General features: G+C 33.4%; 1 protein-coding gene across 1 annotated transcript; it reads left to right on the top strand.

Moving 5' to 3' along the window:
- Positions 1-1,796: 1,796 nt before the first annotated feature.
- On the top strand, positions 1,797-3,303 carry LOC124358629. The gene has a single exon (XM_046810929.1). The coding sequence runs from the start codon at positions 2,119-2,121 to the stop codon at positions 3,184-3,186; it is 1,068 nt and encodes a 355-aa protein (XP_046666885.1). The 5' UTR covers positions 1,797-2,118; the 3' UTR covers positions 3,187-3,303.
- Positions 3,304-20,815: the final 17,512 nt, after the last annotated feature.

Below are 20,815 nucleotides of genomic sequence, written 5' to 3' on the forward strand. Positions count from 1 at the left end.
TAAAATTTGAAAAGATCAGTGTTTAATGCAAATATGTTTTCAATGCTGTGTTTATAAGTGAAGGCCAAAAATGAATAAATGAAGATCTTAAAAGACTCCTCGAAACATTTGCAATACTTTACACAGAAACTGCAAAGTATGACGATGATTTGAACTGATGTAGAAATACCTTTTAGGAAGCTTCCTCACGCTACCATTACTAGGTATAAAATAAAATATATACAGAGGTTTAAAAAAATAATTATTCTTCTATTATGGTAACAATAGTCTCGAAATGAATAACAGCATCGTTTGGGAGTATAGAATAACAATGTTATTATAATAACCGACACGTTTTTGTAAAATAAAGCCTACAGAACATTCAAGCGAAACGAACCGGGTTGATTTCTAGTTACTCCTTCGTATAAACTATCAAACTCTGATATTATTTATTTTACCTTAAATGACGTTTAATGCCTAATTAACGACAAACTAACATTCCAAAAATAATTTTGCGGCGGTACTAGTGTTCTCTTTAAGGACGATGACGCAACTGTCATGGGAATTCAGTTTCACGAATATTCTTCGTATTTAACTCTCTGGTTCTCACCTAATAAACTCTTCGTAAACACGTCCAAAATTGAATCGCTAATTTTCTTAAATAACAGTTTTTTTAATATTCCTCTAAACCTCCATCTGAATAATTAAATCCATCCATATTCAAAGTAATTTGAAATGCATGTCCACATAAATTATCTATGTAAAGAAATAAACTCACCTATTTACGCCTCGACAAGCCTAGCGTCATTTATTTCACAGTATGCACTTTTGCTCATTTACCACGGAATCCTCGAGCCTCTTCTGACCTACGGGTTAATACTCTGTGGTTTTATTACTCAAAACCATTTCCAATCATTTTCGCTCTCCAAAAAAGGTTGTAGAGAATTGTTTACGGGATGCGGTCGCGTGACAGCTGAAGAGAGTGTTTTTGGACGAATGGTGTGTTAACGCTACCTTCAACACTAATACACCATTCATTAATTTGTACTAATAAGTAGCGTAAATATTTTAGAACACTGATTCTTAAATTTAACACGAGATACAAACATAGTTTTATTCCTGACCATTTAAAACTTTCTATTAACTCACTTTCTTTACCGAGGGCCTAAGTTTTACAATATTGTTCAACCTGAAATAAAATATGCCCCTTATATATATCAGTTTTTAAGAAAGAATTTCAGTGGTGTCTGTCTGAGAGGGCTTCCTTCAGATTAAGAGAGGCCCTGTAAACTAATATGTTATCAATGATGATCTTGACAGTTATTGCACTGAGCAGTTTTGTCAATAGACATAATATATATGTTTAAATTCCAAACGATTGTTTATTTAAACTAGTAATTTTAATTTTGATTAACGACAAAAACGATGTTCAATTTTTAATGGTTTAATAAATATTTTGAATTTGACTTTGAAGCTAAGCAATACATATTCCGTATTTATGAGTATTTTTAACGTTCGGTCCTATAAGAATGTTCCTCTTATTAGCAATAATTTGTGCAATATTTTGAAACGTATTTTACTCTCTACTTTCAAAGAGAAGTAAAAAATAAAAGCCATACAAAATACATATGTCACTCCAAAGTGTCGTGCTTAAATGGCATGTACAAGGCGTTAAGTAGTTGACTCGTGGAACGTATTGGAATAAAAACCTGTAGATTTAGAGATTTGTCCAAGTGACCGCCACAGCAGCAGCACTGGTGCCCCGGACTATGCTAGGTGCCCGGGCAGTGGGCAGTGAGACAGTCGCGCCGCGTCCCTCATCCTAGCCGCGGCCACCTCTGGTCACTCGGTACATGTCAGTAGTAGTGACGGTCGCACCACGAGTACCTCGCGGTCTTCTAGGAATTTAATTATACCAATAATCGGTAGTCTGGTGGTTGGGACGATTATTATAATGGCCAATTACATGGACTTTAATTTTAAAATCAAATTCGAAATGTAAAATTTTTTATAAAATCGTAATTGAATTTTCAACTTTGTTAGAATTTACATAAATTACGGTGTGTAAAAGTGAAAATATTAGGTGTGTTCCTTCATGACATAGTTTTTGAAGATTGTGAAAGTTCTTTATTGTATTCAATGGAGCAAATGGTGGACTCTAACAACAACCCCACCGTGGGGAAGTACTCTCTAAGGCCGAGGGTTTCATTGAAGAGTTGCTCTCACGACTCCGATCCCGAGAGGGTCGCAAGACCACGCACCGCCAAAAGAAGAACCTCGCAGCGGAGCCTGCACTTGAGCAAGTACCGAAGGAAGAGCGCCAACGCCAGGGAGCGGTCCAGGATGAGAGAGATCAACGAAGCGTTCGATGCTCTCCGCAAGGTTGTCAGCTGGGGCAGCGACGCACAAGGGGAGAAGGCGACCAAGATATCGACTCTACGCTTGGCCATGAGGTACATCACCACACTCAGCGAAGCCCTTCGAGATTCCGAAAGTCCTGCAGCCGAAGTCGACACCGAGACCAAGTCGGATTTTAGACTGAATACTTCTGATGTACATAGACGGTTAGGAAATTCGGATGATTTGTTGGACATTCGTGAAAAGTTTTTAACAAACTCGTCAACTCTTCTCTCTTCAAAAGGTATACCTCCTTTCTTACCTAGAAATTATAATTCTAAAAGAGTACACTGTAAAAGTTTGTCAGACCTAACGGGAAGTGACTATCCTATTGGTTTTTTCGGAGGATCTTCATATATCGAGAAATTATCTTCAACAGGGTCAATACAACAACACGAAAATTTACTGAAATTATCTCCATCAGTAGCCTTCTTTTCCTCAGATTCAACTTATTCGTTTTTGGAAGCTGATGAATCAAGAAAACCCCCTATCTCGAAGTCCATCTCGTGTCTAAAAGTGCAGTCCGAATCCTCCTCTTCAGAGGACAACTTGCAAACCGTTAAGGACTTCAAACCCTCCACAAATATTTACATGAGTCCACAAGATGGCGTATTGCTCAGACGTTCCAACACTAGCAGTAACTACCAACGGCCAGAGGTATTCTCTGACCATCGAAGAGGTTCACATACTGATAGATTTATGGATACTGGAATCCTTCATCATGAAGTTGATAATAGTTTACTTCTACCTGTCGACATCGAATCTCCTTCGTTTCAAACTATTTCATTTGACGAACTTTTAATTACATGATTAACATTTAGAAATATTTGAAATTTTACCACTTTTCTGTGATTTTGTTTTTGACTGTGATTATGATTATTTTAACGAAAAATTGGTGCTAATATGTTTGCAATATTTATTTTTACTAACAAGTAAGTAGTTAATCATATTATTTATTAATTTATTTTTAGTTTAAGATCGTTGATGTAAAAATACAAGTTTTAAATAACTGTGCTTTTTATATTTTCCTTCAGCTAAAGAAACTGCCTTGCAAAGTACAACTTTTTAATTCTCACGATATATCACACAAAATGCAATTTTAACGCGTAAATAATGCTCTAAAAAGTTGTTTTTATAAATTTGTACAATTGTTTTGCGTAACTAGTTAATCTGTAACTTAAATTAATTAAAATTGCTTCTATTGAAATTTTAAGCTTTTGTGCAATATCAATAACGATTTAAAAATCTGTTTATAGCTAGGTTTTGGGGGCTCCGGATCTTCATACAAAATTGGTCAAAATTATGAGTTTTAGCCACTATAAGAAACCAATTATTTTCAATAAAAACGGCTTTTTGGGCAAATATATTTGTATTCACGTGTAAGATGTGATATACGAGACATCATGTTTTTTAAAAATGTTTGTGAATATTTCAATAAATGTTCGTTTTACTCGATTCAGAAGAGGCTAAAAGGGTTTTGGAGTCCGTTTGAAAAATTATGTAGTAATTGTATGCATTCTCAACAAAATTCACTTAAAAAATGTTAAAATAAAATAATATTTGTACTTCTTACTAAAGCAAATTAGTAAAAAAACCTAAGCATGTAAAGGATTTACTTTAGAATTTTCCAAGGTAGTATTACAATTTATATATCTCGTACACAAAAGTAGCTACCAACTAGAGAAACAAGTTTTGATGTATCTTCAACTGTAAAATACTTTTAGGGAATACTGGTGTTTGTATTTTATTTTAAACAAATCAGATTAGAGGTATTTAAAACTGTATATTGAAACAATTTGAAACTCATTTTTATATTTTCCCGGGAGATTTCAACTTCTCTGCTAGGAGATATTGCTTAACCCCAGACACTCCAGTAGGTTTATCATCTCCATTATAAAATCCAGGATAATCTTATGTTAAGTAAACTGAGCAATATTGATAACCTAACTGAATAATATTATACAAAAATTAAAACTTAAGTGCTTCTAAACAAGCAAACAAACAAAATATAATATACAGGACAGTAAAAAGATACAACCACGCAGAATCACATGACAAATGCTTATGATAAGTCCACAGTTACTGTTATATAACATTATTAGATGATGAATGAAAATTAATATCTTGGTTTGTAAATGTAAAAATTTATCTAATGGAAACAGGATTTTTTCCGAACATGTGCCATTGTTCAGTGATACAATACAATCAGTAATACTACACTTCATCTGCAATCTGACCTCTTCTTCAGGTAAATGCCTAAACTAATGCATGACTAAAATCTAGGCTAAAGTAAACAAAACATAAGTTGTGACACGCATAACTCTAAATAATGCTCTTAATAATACATACATCAGTTTAGGCATTTACCTGAAGAAGAAATCAGATTACAGATCTCGAAACGTAGTGTCAAAAACATAGTTTAATGATGCATCTACTGGAACAGTTTTTTTCAATTATTTTACAAAATTTCCCTTAAATTCCAATATTATCATAAAATAACGGTAGATGCGTCGCTGGATAAAATATTTAAAGCTGTTTCAATAGCACGTCAACACTAAGAAATATCAAAGATAAAAAAGAAAAACTGAGAAGTATTATTTTCTGACCAGTAAGACACATAAAACTAAAATAAATAATTTAAAACACCAAAATAGTACAAGCTTAGGCGTATAACAGAGATTACATGTTGGTTAGTTCAGCTGTGAATGTGTGGAAAAGATGAGCCTTAAGGACACAGGTAGCAATGAAATTATCCTCATTTTAATTTACGTGATACAATTAAAATATAAGAGCAACAGTAAAGTAAAAAAAGTAAATATTCAAATAATTAACAGAATTAAGAGTACATATAAAGTAAGATATGTACACAATAATGTTGCTGATTGTAATTGTTGAATTATTTTCATTCTGCCTACTTTTGTTAAAATGTTCGTAAGCTCTGATTGTAAGCTTGCATTACGTTACTCGTTTAGAATTTATTTCAAATAAATTTTTATTTTTTATTTTCTCTGCTCCAAAACCTCCTGATAACTCCAGTGATTAGAGTACATATCATATTTATGTACGACAAAATAAATGTGTATAGTGATAAAGACCGTAATAGAAGTAACAAGGTAACCTGACTCCATGCAACTACTACATGTATTGTAGTAGCTGCTATAATACATGAGACGCACCCTTTAGGAAATAAGATCTATATATACCATTATATAGGTCTACCATATAGATATATACCATTAAAACCATCATGTTTTACGCTACTATAAAGTTAATTAAAGTGATGGACTAAAAGGTTCACAATTAATATAATGTACGAGGATGTTCAATAATTAACTTTTTTGTAACAATATTGTCAGCTTGTTAGACAAATTTCAGAATTGGTATATATTGTCTTGCAGGTTTCCAGTAATTTATTAACTAGGTAAACGAATAATCTTTTCTTGTTATTAATAATATTTATTAGTATTACTTACCAAGTTTCTAAAAGCTCTCTTACCGAGAAACATTCTTTTAGGTATAAATTGTATTTTTAAACATTTTTTTCAATTTTGATTGATTTTGGTATTCTATTTTACAATTGTAGACCAGTTTACTAAGGACCTCGCTCGAAAGAGTGTTTGTATATGGGTAATTATATAAAACTGTTTCTCAGGTTCTGCCTGTGCACACGACGATCCTCGTAGCACTCTCCTCCCGTTACCACAAATATAAATGCTAGTAAGTGTTAAGATTCTAATATATTTGTAAGTGGCTTGCTATATGGTCTATAATCTAATCGGGCACATCATTATCGTTATGCATGTTTTTTGTATTTTGAAATTTTTTGTAGAAACTAGAGAACTATTTCAAAATGGCACCTTACATCTCACGAGCGAGTATATGCTAGGGTAATATGCCGGCATTACAAACTTGCACGAGCCATTGTAAAGAGTTCAGACCCAGACGTCTCATAACTAGGACCAGCCAACGGAATACACTAGTAATGTGCTATGAGACGTCTTACAGAGGACAATAACAAGGAACGGCCAACAGAATCCATTAGTAATGTGCTATGAGACGTCTCACAGAGGAGAATAACGAGAACCAACCAACAGAATCCATTAGTAATGTGCTATGAGACGTCTTACAGAGGACAATAACAAGGAACGGCCAACAGAATCCATTAGTGATGTGCTATGAGACGTGTCACAGAGGAGAATAACGAGAACCAACCAACAGAACCCACTAGTAGTGTGCTATGAGACGTCTTACAGAGGACAATAACAAGGAACGGCCAACAGAATCCATTAGTAATGTGCTATGAGACGTCTTACAGAGGACAATAACAAGGAACGGCCAACAGAATTCATTAGTAATGTGCTATGAGACGTTTCGCAGAGGACAATAACGAGGGCTAGCCGACAGGATTACTAGTAATATGTTACTTTATGTCTCGTAAATGGTAGTTTCTAGGTCTGACCTCCGGATTACGCTGTGAACTGTATTCCAGTAAGATCTCGGTCCGGCGCTCTCTAAATGGTAACGTACATATATCCCGTGTGTGTAAATAAAACTGTGGTATACATATGCGTAGTTTGTGTAGGCTCTACAATACTGATGGTATTTATTTAGACTGAAACCTGTTTATTTAAAAGACATAAAACAACAGGTGTGTTACTTCATCTTCAAGAGATTAGTCGTACTGCACAAAAGTTTGACTTGAGCCAGAAGGTTTAGCTGTTGGAGCAGCCATTGGGGTTATTTCCTAGAAGCTGCCCAGAGAGGGAATCAACATCTCCGTCAACCTGCCCAAAGAGGGAATCAACATCTCCATCAACCTGCCCAGAGAGGAAATCAACATCTCCGTCAACCTGCCCAGAGAGGGAATCAACATCTCCCTCAACCTGTCCAGAGAGGGAATCAACATCTCCGTCAACCTGCCCAGAGAGGGAATCAACATCTCCGTCAACCTGCCCAGAGAGGGAATCAACATCTCCGTCAACCTGTCCAGAGAGGGAATCAACATCTCCGTCAACCTGTCCAGAGAGGGAATCAACATCTCCGTCAACCTGCCCAGAGAGGGAATCAACATCTCCGTCAACCTGCCCAGAGAGGGAATCAACATCTCCGTCAACCTGCCCAGAGAGGGAATCAACATCTCCGTCAACCTGTCCAGAGAGGGAATCAACATCTCCGTCAACCTGCCCAGAGAGGGAATCAACATCTCCGTCAACCTGCCCAGAGAGGGAATCAACATATATGTGTAATCTTGTATTCAAATTACTCTTTGCATCTGAAGGAAAAACATAATAATAATATACAAAAAGTGGTAATAATGATAACATTTCTTCAAACTTGATGCTCGACAGGGTTTCCGCTTTAAGTTTAAGAATTATGTGATTCTTTATTATCTGTTAAAGAAATAAAATTAATCTTCACCATCTGTATAAAATTTGGCAAATTAACCTGAAAATTACGTAAGACATTAATTTGAATTTATATCTACCTGTTTTACAAAGATGGAAGAACAATTATTTGTTTTTATTTTATTTTATGAAAGCTACAACAAATAGCAGTTTCGAGCAAAACACTTATCGGTTTTATTCGATTATTAACATTTTAAAATTGTTAAACAATATAAGTTGTATTTATTTTTATGTTTCTAGCTTTTTCAGTTCACGAGAAATATAATACAATTTAAAAAAACTATACAAGACGTACATTGACGGATTTAGTTCGTCCAGGATTAATTTTATAATCTAAATATATTTAAGATAATATTTTTATTTATTCAAATTTGTTTGGTGTGTTGAATGCGTTAAAGGTGAAAATAAAGGCGTTAATGAGCTGGAAGGACTATTTCATGGCATATTTCATGACTAATTCTATTACAAGACATAATGAATAAATGACAACTAATTTTTCATTTGTTGCTCATGCTATCCGTGATAAGAAATACTTATGTTATTACAGTTTAAGATACTATACTATCCAAAATGAACCAATGTACAAGTATATAGATTCTACAAATCAACACTAAAACTAATCTATGAATTAAAAAATTTTGCTATTTTTATTGAACCTTAGAACAATGTAGGGAATGATATTTATAGAAAATAGTGTTACTGTCTTAAAAACTGTGTGTGATTAGGAAAGCAAACTGTTTAAAAGCTAAAAAAGGTTTAGTAAATTTCGAGCACTAGCATTAACTTTTTTAGAACTTTAAGGTGTAATTTTAATGTACACGGAAAAAAACTTAGGTAACGCAATATTTGTCATTTATATATAAGTGCATAGTCCAATAAAAGTGCAATAAAATCACAGATGTCAAAAAAGATAGAACCCCCTTTTGTGGATTACTTCACGAGGAATTACGAGCGTTTAAAGTAGGATATTTATGTAATTTTTAAATAAGGCCATTGTGTTATGACAATTAGATTACAAGTATAAAACATATTATAAAACACACACACATTTTATAACTATTAATTATTGAAGTAAATGTAAAGTATAAATTAAGACGACTGTGATATCGCGACGTGTCACGATTACACGCATACGAGTATGCTCCCTGCGTCCGCTGCGTAACTAAACTGGTTGGCGGTCCATTCCTCTCCAAATTGTCATATCAGTCATTATATAAATAATGCATTCCACCATTCTCAGAATTGCAGCATACTTCTTTTTAACGTAATAATTAGGTCTGAATATATCAATTATAAAGTGATTTATTATTAACGGTGTTCCCAATCTGTTTACTCAGTATTTATCCTAATAATATTATAAAAACAAAAGTGCCTTTATTCGTTTGTTTAGTTTTTACGCGTAAACTATTCAAAAGATTATACTGAAATTTTACAGTTACATTATTATCGTCCCTGGTATGAATATAGAACTATTATTATTTCGATAATCTCTCCAGGCTACGCCCTACTGGTCTCCAAATACCAAAAAACCTAATTTGGTCTCTATAGTTTTGAAATATTAAAATAATCTGTTAAATGTAATCAGCTGTTCTGAGTATAAATCTTTTATGACTACCATACGTAATTAATTTAACCACTATTTTTAATATGTTTATATTTATAGTGTAAAAGCATAAAGTAAGCTTGAGAGTAATAACATTTCTTATTTCAACCTTTTCTCCATCCGCTGTAGAGCACAGAGTAACAAAGTATCCAGATAATAAAATTTAAAGTTTTAGTAAAAATATACTTTTAACTGTTCACTTTTAGCAAATATTTAAGTATAAAAAAACATAGTTACCATCTAAATTTTACAATACATTTAAACACTGTTATAAAACTCATTTTAGAGTTGTCTTTGAACTGAAGTAGGATTTTTAGATTTCAGTATGTGTATACATTTTATTGATCGGGAAACAAATCAAAATGAACTATGGAACAAAAAAATAAGACAAAAGAAAAAAAGCCATACATATACAATTTATACATTCTGAAAGCCAACATGAAAAGCTCTACATCGGCGTTGGAAATCGGCTATAATTAACTAGAACCAGCACTGTTCATATAAGTGTAAAGCGTACGAAATGGTGTGCGAAGACGCAGATAATTGCTAGTAGTGTAATATTTATCACTCCATACCTCCTATGTTACAAATGGTTTGGATGGGGGATGGATACTCTCTTCTCATCCCTTCCTGGAGAATACACCACTGCAATAATGGGTTTCTTATGTTTTCAATGAAACTGTATTTTTAGCACTCTATTGTGTACATCACAAATTACAGGGAAACTAAAGACAATCTACCTCTTCTGTCAACATAAAAATGTATGGGGTCTACAAGTTAAGGTATTTGGCCATATTTGATATCTTTTAAATTGATTTCATTTACATATAGAGTAAATTTTCTAGACAATGCAATATCAAGTATCAAATAAGACATTAACCAAACAGAACTATTTATTATCGATTCGGGGTCTCCCTCATAAATGAATCTCGTCTTATCTCAGGGACAGATACCAGTGTGTGCAGATCTCAGGTGTCATGTCGAAGAGAAATAAACTGGTTCATGGAGTCCCACAGGGATCTATTCTTGGGCCGGTTCTTTTTCTTCTATATGTAAACCGAATAAATTCATCGATCCAAAATGGAAAGATAATTCAATATTCCGATACGACTGTATGCATAAAATCAACTTCGAAAGAAAATCTTGAAATTGAATCCTTCATTGCTGTGAATTGCTGCAATCAAAATTTTTCTGAGATGAACTTAAGAACAAACAGTACAAAATCTAATGTCATCAACTTTCGTCTCCAACAAAATGAAGATGTATGCCACCCGGAATTTTTTGTAGAAAATGAGCTCTTAGAGAATACTGATTCTATTAAGTTCCTAGGGGTGTACCTCGACAAAGGTCTAACCTGGAACAATCATGTGGACTATATCTGTGCTCGTGTTACCTCAGGCATCTACGCCCTGCGTAACCTTGCCAACTATTGTTCACAAAAAGTCTTAAGAATGGCTTATTTTGGCATGATTTATCCATACCTGACATATGGTTTAAGACTTTGGGGCAGCTGTGCCAAATACAATCTAGTAAGAGTATTCAGACTACAAAAGAAAGCTGTCAGAATAATTTCCAAATTAAACATCAGAGAGTCGTGCAGGCCAGCAAATATTTTTAGTTAGAGTAAAATAAGTTTCATTAAAAATTTAATTAGGTAGTTCGGTTATTCTTGTATGATGATTTTTATTTTTTATTAGATTATAAAATTTGATACAATTTGAAACTAACATGCTATTGTGCAAATCAGTCAAAACAATATACAAAACAGGTTTATAAATTAATATTCGAAAACTTTTTGGAATAATTTAAGTATCTACTTTCTTTTGATTAAGTAAAAAGTGAGTCGTTTAATTAAAAAATGGCTTGAACCCTAAAAATCATTCTTGATGTTCATAAAATGTTTTTTATTATAATATTAAAAACTAGAAACAGTTACATCCAGATTTCATGTAAAAAAAAATTCTCCATTATAGGTACTAATAAGAGAGCTGTAACAGTTAGAAATTTTTGACAAAAGTTTTGAGAGTGCAGCGAGTGAACGACGCATTCAATAATTAACCACAACGATTTCTTGATCTTGGTCTAACGTATAAATCTTTACATTCCACCTTTGCTGTATCTCTTAAAGTTAAAAAAGATCTCTTCAGTGAGCATACAATTAGGAACACACTGTATAACGTAATTAAAGCCAAACAGTTTCAAGGCAGAGTTGGTTGTAAAACTAACATGCCTTGCCTAACACAACCTTGGCTGAATTCTAATATACTAAAAATATGTTAATAAATAATTCGTTTCACATAAGCCCTCAAGTGATTTAAACGAATTCTCAAACATTCAAGCTGCTAGTTACCCGTCCCTTCTCGCAAGGCGTAACGAGGACGCTCGTTAATAATATATAAACCCTTTTTAAATGACACCGACCTAAGAATTGCGATGGCCACTGGAAGATATCCTTGCCTCTGTAACCAATTCTGAATATTTGAGTATCTTCATAAATCTGGCAAAACGTGAGATGACATTACACTTTAAAGCTGCTTTCAATTTATAACAGTGTGCTTTTAATGAAAAATCGAAATATCGCTTTCATATATCAAAATGAATATAGATCATGTCACAGATGTAAGTAAAACAACTTAAAATATGACAAAACGTTTGATAACAAATACATTTAGATGCATGTCTGTGTGGAACAGGTTCTCACAATAAGGCAACGTGACTGATTTGGTTACGTTCTCTACTGAGGTACTCCTGAAATGTTACAATACAAAAACTGAAATGTCGGGATTTAAAAACTTGAAATTTGACAAAATATTTTGTGTAAAATATAACTTAGTTGGTTTGTCTGTGTGGGACAGGATCTCACAATAAGGCAACGTTATAGTTATGTCCTCTACTGAGGTACTCCTGAAATGTCAGGATACAAAAATTTAAAATTTGACTTAATCTTTGGTGTACAATATAAGTTAGTTGGCTTATCTGTGTACGGCAGGATGTCACAATAAGACAACGCGACTGCTTTAGTTAAGTCCTCTACTAAGAGACTCCAGAAATGTCAGGATAAAATAACTTGAATTTGACCAAATCTTTTGTGTCAAATCTAAGTTAGTTGGCTTGTCTGTGTGGGACAGGATGTCACAATAAGACAACGTGACTGCTTATTTGAGTTCTCTACTGAGGTACTCCTGAAATGTCAGGGTACAAAAACTTGAAATTTGACAAAATCTTTTGTGTAAAATCTAAGTTAGTTGGTTTGTCTGTGTGGGACAGGATGTCACAATAAGACAACGTGACTGCTTATTTGAGTTCTCTACTGAGGTACTCCTGAAATGTCAGGGTACAAAAACTTGAAATTTGACCAAATCTTTTGTGTAAAATCTAAGTTAGTTGGCATGTCTGTGTGGGACAGGATGTCACAATAAGACAACGTGACTGCTTAGTTGAGTTCTCTACTGAGGTACTCCTGAAATGTCAGAGTACACAACAGATCTAACGCCGAAGAGGGATCAGCTCTAACGAGTCACGGAGAGCTAATTGGCTGAGGAACTAATCGGAGAGTGACACGCTGTGCTCGTCCTGGACGCCGAGGTCGTGGGCAGGCTGGGCGCCTCTCGGACTGCGGTAATGAACAAGTCCTCACTTTAGAGACGTGTTCGTTACGGGTAGTTCGTGGTCATGGTGTGACTACACGTCCACTAATTACACGGGCTCACTGATTTTGGTGATTTTAAAAGTTAAGTAGTACTACTTATTTCTACTGTACTTTGGGAGGAAATTAAATAGATTTCTCCCTTAACTTGTTTCGTCCTTCAAACAACCAATATAGTTACACTAACTGGTTAAATAATTGTGCAAGTTACATTAGAAGATGGACTTTAGAGTCAAGACCGAATATTGTCTTTATATACGGCTCAGGTAACAAAGATTGGAAATATGTTTTTGGGGCATTATGACAGGAAAATATTTATGACTTTGGATATTAAAAAGCTATTAACTAAATGCAAGATTGATTAGGTTCTAAGTGGAGTTATCAGTAGTAAATGTTTTAATTTTAGCTCCCTGTACATATCTTTGTGATCTGCATGTATATTTTATGTTTAAAATTCGATTAAACTTACATTTTTAATAAAAGTGAAACTGATTCAAATTGGAGAAATACTTCAATTAGTTACATACTAGATTTTGACAATCTGAATTCGTATCTGAAAAATACTGGAGTGAAATATTCTAAACTAGTTGTACCTGATTAAATTTTATAGAAAGTGCTATTAGTGTCAAAACCAAAATAAAATCAAATTTAAATGAAAATAATGCTACAAAATATAGTAATGCCTTATTTTACCAGGTGAAGATGCCAACAAAAATACAACAACGTTAATGAGAGTTGATTATAAGCTATATGTAGAGGGTTTGAACATAGGCACTGTCCATTGGAAAGGCGAACGTTCATTGAGCTCAACAGTGCAATTCAACATTTCAATGAGCTCAAACTCAAAACAAATCCTTTGAAATCGAAATTCATTCAATTTAGTTTGCGACAAACAGATTCAGATTGTAGTCCTACAGTGTTAGACGAAACTGAAATCACTGAAGTGTACTCAATGAAATTCCTTGGAATACACCTAGATCGAGGTTTGAGTTGGGATTGTCATGTAGACTATGTTTGTTCAAAGTTATCCTCAGGCATTTATGTCTTGAGGAAACTATCCGAATACTACCCAACGCAGGTACTGATAACGGCATATTATGGACTGATCTACCCATACTTTTCTTACGGATTGGCATTGTGGGGAGGTTTCACAACCGCAAACTTTTCCAGAATTTTCATCCTTCAAAAAAAAGCAGTTCGAACAATTTCAAAACTGCAATGGAGAGAGTCGTGCAGGCCAGCTTTCAAAAATCTAAAATTGTTGACATTACCTTGCCTCTACGTCTTGGAAACGTGTCTTTTTATCAAGTCCAAACTGGGAAACACAGGACGGCAGCTCACGAGCGTTTGCCTTCTCAGGCAGGAGTTCGAATTGTCAACAACTTTCCGAACTTGATTAAATGTGTCCCCATGCTGAAGGCATTCAAAGCTCGTCTAAAAACATTGATTACACATGCGTTCTACAGTATAGACGAGTTTATGGCACACAATGGGAGACCTATCAATTGGTTGACTGACCTGGGAAGTGGTGGACCAATTCGAATGAGTGAGAGAGAGTGAACGCAAAAATTGTATGTATGGAAGGGACTTTGATGGTAGAACGAATGGAAAATTCTACCATCAAAATACTTGACGATTGCTATAACATTGTTTTTATGTTCTACGCAATAAATAATTTATTGTTATTATTTATTATTATATATAGGATCTCCATCCCAGAATATTAGATACCGTGATGTTATGAATACCTCTCACTTGCAACATTTTTATAAACTATATTTAATCAATGCACTCTTACAATATTTGTTTTAACCAAGATAGAAGTTGTCACTGAGTCTCTCTGTACTTACACATCCCCTTGTGGGACTTCCAGATGTGCTACAAACTTGAAATTTGGTAATTGGTAACTGGACATTTCTTAGTTTGTGATCGATTCAGGGTCAAATTATTAAATATATTTAGTAGGAAAGAAGAGAAATTTCTGAAATTTGCTATAAAATTCTGCAAAAACAACGGAATGACTCATTGCCATAGCCGTCTTTTCATGACATGCCCCTGTATAGATAACATGCGCGTGTGGCCTTCACATACTGTTTCACATACTCGCACCAATGTGCCACAGATTCGAAATTTACAGAACAGAAATACTAAAATATTCAATGTTAGAAGACTTTTACCTGAAAGTTTTTTCAAATTATTAAGAGCTATCCAAATCAATTCAGTTTTATCGTTTGAAATAAGATGAATAGTTTTACTCTGACAAATATGAAGTGAGAATTTGTCAGAACCGTCTGCCCCTAATTGAATTTGTTTTGATGATTTTAATTAAATAACTGTAAACCTTTTTTAACCTTTTTAAACCTTTTAACCTTTTTTTAAACAGTAAGCGCTTGTTGGACTGTAATCCTAATTATTATTCATATCCTTCCATATTATTCGGCCTTAAATACGAAATTGTAAATAAGGCCGAGTTTGTTAAAACCTAATATTATTACGGAATAGAGAACGTTTAACTCGGTTACTCTCTATTCAGTGGACCGTGACACTATTTCTACGCATAGAGAGATTTAATTGCTGGTACTAAATTTTGAAAAGGGAGAAACAACTCTAATCTGTACAAAACAATATAATGAACTGGAATTTCTAAATCATAGCAAAAAGAGTTAAATTAGGAACGATTTTCCACAGAAGCCCGCGAACCGACCGGTCCAATAACCCAATTCAGCAATTAGTAAAACCAGAAGTGTCGGTGAAACCGGCAATTAAAAGATAAGCGTTTATCGCAGACCCCCCAGAGCGTCTTTCCACCGCCACGCCGCCTCGCCGTTCGATTGGCGGCAATTAATGGACGTCAATAAATTAAGTTTAAATGGATTGCTTGTTTCAGAGAGCCAAAACGGTTTACACAAAATCTACTGGAGCTGTATTTACAAGTGATGCAAAAAGTATACTGTATGCAAAAAATAAATGCTCAGAGGCTTCTTACAACAATAAAAGAAAGACTTCATATAAACCTTTATTATTTCGACGAATGTCGTTCTCCAAAAGGATCAAAATACGTATACAAGCAAAGAATAAAAGTGAACGTACAATGAATTTCTAGTGTCTGCTGAAATGTTCTAATCTAAATTTATAGTGTAGTTTTTAAACTCCTTGGTATATTATAAGAAATGTAGGGAAGTGGCTTTATTAAAAAAATATAACAAAGGCTTTCTAATACTTTAAAACATAAATAAAATAAAAATAAATAAAAATATTAACAATTTTGTTGTTTTTGAGTTGCAAATTCTTAACAAAAGAATCGAAAATGCATTTTGTTTTCGTTTCTTAGACTAATTTAGACTTTTTTAACACCTTTTCTTATTCAAACCAAAAGGTAATTTAGACTTAGTGATACGCTAAGTTCTCAGAAAGAAAAAAAGAAACGTTATTCAATAACACAGCTTTACACTCAATCCACTTAATAACAAAAAATAAACTGTTTTAAAAAAACTAAATAATGCTAACATGCTAATGTTACAACAATAGGATCAAAGTACTATGTGCCAGGATAGGTACCTCCTCAGCATTGCTGTGTGGAGGTTTCCCTCAGGTTTTTTGACACACGGCAGTGGCGCTAAAATATATTTTCTAATTGAATTATGAAATTATCTTCTGGTACTTTAAAAATCCCTTTCAATGTGTATCAATTATTAAATATTTCGTTATGAGCCAATGCATATTATGAAACCAATTTGTCATCTTTTCTGTTGGATGAGGACCGATGGTTATTCATCCTAATATGTGCTCAATTGTAGCAATTATTAGACTTCTTGGTAAACAATTTTCTTTAATATTTCGGCTTTTCTAGTTTTATATATATATATATATATATATATATATATATATATATATATATATATATATATATATATATATATGGTGCAAACATAAAACTATTACTTTTTTGATATTTCTATTTTAACAGTGTTGGGTAAAACGATGTGTAAAATTTAAAACCTACTAAAAAAATGCTTCGCTTTATTGTAAATGCTAAAGTATAGATTGTGAAACTTGAAAATATTTAAAATGCTGCTGCCCTCTTGAGGTGTGCAAGGAATGTAGCCCGAGGAGGTGAGAGGAATCGGTTACGAGGATATTTCACTATCGACTGCGGGTCCATCCAGTTTCCTTGTAGGGTAAAATGTACTTGAGCACATGTGCCTTGGGTGTGCCTACTAGTATAAAATGACATCACGCCCTTGTTGTGAATAATGTCATTTACAAATTACAAAATTGCTTTACAAAAACGAGGTTTAATTTTTTGTTAAACGGGTGATTTCAGAAACGTATTTAAAGTGGACGTTGGTTAATGCCTTTACGCAATCAATAATTTCTACCTTAATATGAATACTCGTTTTGCGCAGTTCAGGTAGATTAAGAAATACCTATATTGTAATATCGAAAATTGTATTACTCCAAAATAATTTCTGCTTTTGATTACTCCGTACCTTTAATTGACAGATTTAATTACATTTAGTGGAGGCATGGATGTACAATTTTATATAACCTAAAACAACAATAAAAGTGCTAGAGTATTTTATAACGAATTTTACATTTTTAAGGAGAGAGGAAGTTTTATCCTTAGATTAATCTACTTTCATGTCCCCTCCGAAACAACTAATTTGTTAAGCCCCTTTCCCCTACAAATTCGTCCTTTTTAAAAATATGAGTTGTTAATTTTAAGCCCAAATATTCGAAACTGTAAATTGCTGCCGTCTTCATTGCTTGAAGTTTGCTTTTGCTGCTGTCTATTGTATTACCATCTTAAATTATAGAATTTTGTCTCCACAGTTTTGCCCTATGATTCGTGGTAAACTAAGACCTTTAACTCTATCGTTGTAACTATTTCTTCCATTTAAAATCTTTTAATTTAATCTTTTCTCGGCCCATGTGTCCTTTCTCAGAACTTCTGGAAAGTAGAAATAATCTCAGGTTAGAAAAATTTGCCATATTTCTGTCTCAAATATGTACAATTCTAAAACAAATTGGTTAGGTGGACTGAAAAAATTAAATAACAATTTTTAACAAAAGCAAATAACAATTTTTTACCGTTGCTTGTTAGTAGTTTGCTTGTTAGGTACTTTAAGTACATAAGAGTGTTAATTATATATATATATATATATATATATATATATATATATATATATATATATAAAATTCATTAATTTTATCATACGTGCCAACTCATCAAGTAGTTGAACGTATCTTTTCTCTTACAGATGCACGAAAAGAAAATTCTTTTTACTAACGGTAATACCTAGTTTAACCATTTAGGTCCCAACGCATATACATACGAGTAAAATCCGCACATAGAGACGCAAAAAAATGTCAACATAACCGTTAGATTAAACGAAAGTTCAGAAATTATGTATTTTCCAACATAAAAAGTAACAAAAGTATAGCGTGCAGCTAAGAAAAATGGTAACAAAGACTTGATCATACAAGAGGCTTTAACTTGGATGATGCAACTCGTATTTTTTATCTCGTATCTCGTGCAATTCGTATCAGACGAAGTTGACGCAGATTATTGATGAGTGAGTATTGCATTGCTGGTTGAATATTACTTTCACCTGTTAGTAAATACGTTTTACTCTTTTGTTTTTATTTCACATTATTTAACGTTAGGCCAATTTAGTTTGATCTTTACTAACTTGATCTGGGTAAAATTAGTAACAAAATCTGAAAAGCGTGTAATTCTTAGAAACATTATATTTAATTTATGTGGTGGTGTATAATTTAATGAAATTTGATATGTTCGCTCACCTTTAGCTAATGATTTATGTGCAATAAATGAAAGAATGGATGTGTTTCAAAGCTTTCTACAGATCCCTCATGAAGATGAAATAAAAGCAGTGTTTTAAGTAAGATATTGCTATTGTTAATAATGTATGGCACGATTAAATGTTTAAAAAGGTATTTAAGGTTCATATATTCCACGTTGGCTAAACAAATTAAACATTAATATTGAAAATTAACTTATAAATATAAAAATAGTGTTAGCATTCTTAAGACATCACTTATAGTAAGTAGGGCTGCATTGAAAGAGTTGTGGTTGGTGCGAAAACATAGCTCACGTCAGAAGCTACTGTATGCTCTTGGAAAAAAGGAACCAATAGATTGTATAGAATAGAATAGTGACAAATTATTTTCACTATTTCCCATTCACGTTGGAAATTATTTCCGAAAGTTATGATCTATTTATCCTAAGTTACTTTATAGTAAAAGTGTTTTATAAATTTCCAATTTTCTTAATAAGCAACACTTCTTGAAAGTAATTCGTAAATATCTAACTTGAGGTCTTTATTTAAGATGTTACAGCTCGGAAGATTACGTATGAAAGCCTCACTATAATTTGCGGCAGCTGTACACAAGGCCTGGTGCAGAGATGATGCTAGAACAGATTTTATATTATAGAATAGTGAACAATTATTTCCACTATTTCCCGATCACGTGGGGATTTATTTATGACATAAATTATCTATTTATCTTAAGTTAACTTGTAGTAAAACTGTTTTACAAGTTTAAAATTTTCTCAATAAGCAACACTTCCAGAAAGTAATTAGTAAATATCCACTTTATGATTTGAGATGTTACAGCTCGGACGATTAAGTATGAAAGCCTCACTATAATTTGCGGCAGCTGTACACAAGGCCTGGTGCGGAGGTGATACTGGAATAGATTTTATAGTATAGAATAGTGAGAAATTAATTCCACTATTTCCCATTCACATGGGAAATTATTTCCGACAGTTACGATGTATTTAGCCTAAGTTACTTTATAGCAGAAATGTTTTATAAATTTTCAATTTTCCCAATAAGCAACACTTTCTTAAAGTAATTTGTAAATATCCCACTTGAGGTCATTATTTTAAGATGTTACAGCTCGGACGATTAAGTATGAAAGCCTCTCTATAATTTGCGGCAGCTGTACACAAAGCCTGGTGCGGAGGTGTTGCCGGGACAGAATCGCGCCCTATAGAGACCGGTTTGTCCTAACTAGCACCTCTTTGTCGCTATTGGCAGAAGATCTAAACGATTATCTTGTCATGCGTCAATGATACTCGACATTAAGAAAAACTGATGATTTAAAATTCATTTTAACACCATTTTCCTTGTTTACTATTTTGTAACATGTTGTGTTACATAAAGTACACACAGCAACATTTTCTTTAATAAATGTTCGTGACGTAAAATATTACTTTAGTCAACTGTCCGGAAACATTGCGTATGTAAAGTTTCCTATAATAGTCAACTTAAATCATTACGAGGCCGCCATATAAGGGACAGCTCAAAGGTCACTGCACCCGTTTACAGAAATCCCTTGTACAGCTTGTAGTACTTGTCAGGAGTTTGACACAGAATTATGTAATAATATCCACACTTGGTAATAAAATTATGTTTTTGAAAAGTCTATTTAGTGTAAAAGTAGATCTAATTAGCTATGCTGTAATATACAATGTGTTACGAAATAGTTTAAATTTAATTTTTTTTTAATTCTGAAAACAGCTATAAATAAGTATACAGGGTGTAAAATAAGTCCCGCATGGGCTTGAAAGTTCCCGAACGATTACAGGTAAAGCAATAAAACTTGGTACATCATTACTGCACATATTAATGTATTTTTTTAAGTAACTGCCATATTTGTGTCGTGTCAGGGGGATTGGTAGCAATTAGTCAGAAGGAAATCTCAAATTAGAGCTTAGATACTAAATCAAATTAAAGATCTTTATTAGTAGAGTAAGAT

Source organism: Homalodisca vitripennis, chromosome 3 (genome assembly GCF_021130785.1).
Source record: "Homalodisca vitripennis isolate AUS2020 chromosome 3, UT_GWSS_2.1, whole genome shotgun sequence".
Lineage (NCBI taxonomy): Eukaryota > Metazoa > Arthropoda > Insecta > Hemiptera > Cicadellidae > Homalodisca > Homalodisca vitripennis.

Coding starts and splice junctions, on each gene's coding strand:
- LOC124358629 (XM_046810929.1), top strand. CDS start 2,119: ATGGAGCAAATGGTGGACTCTAACAACAACCCCACCGTGGGGAAGTAC.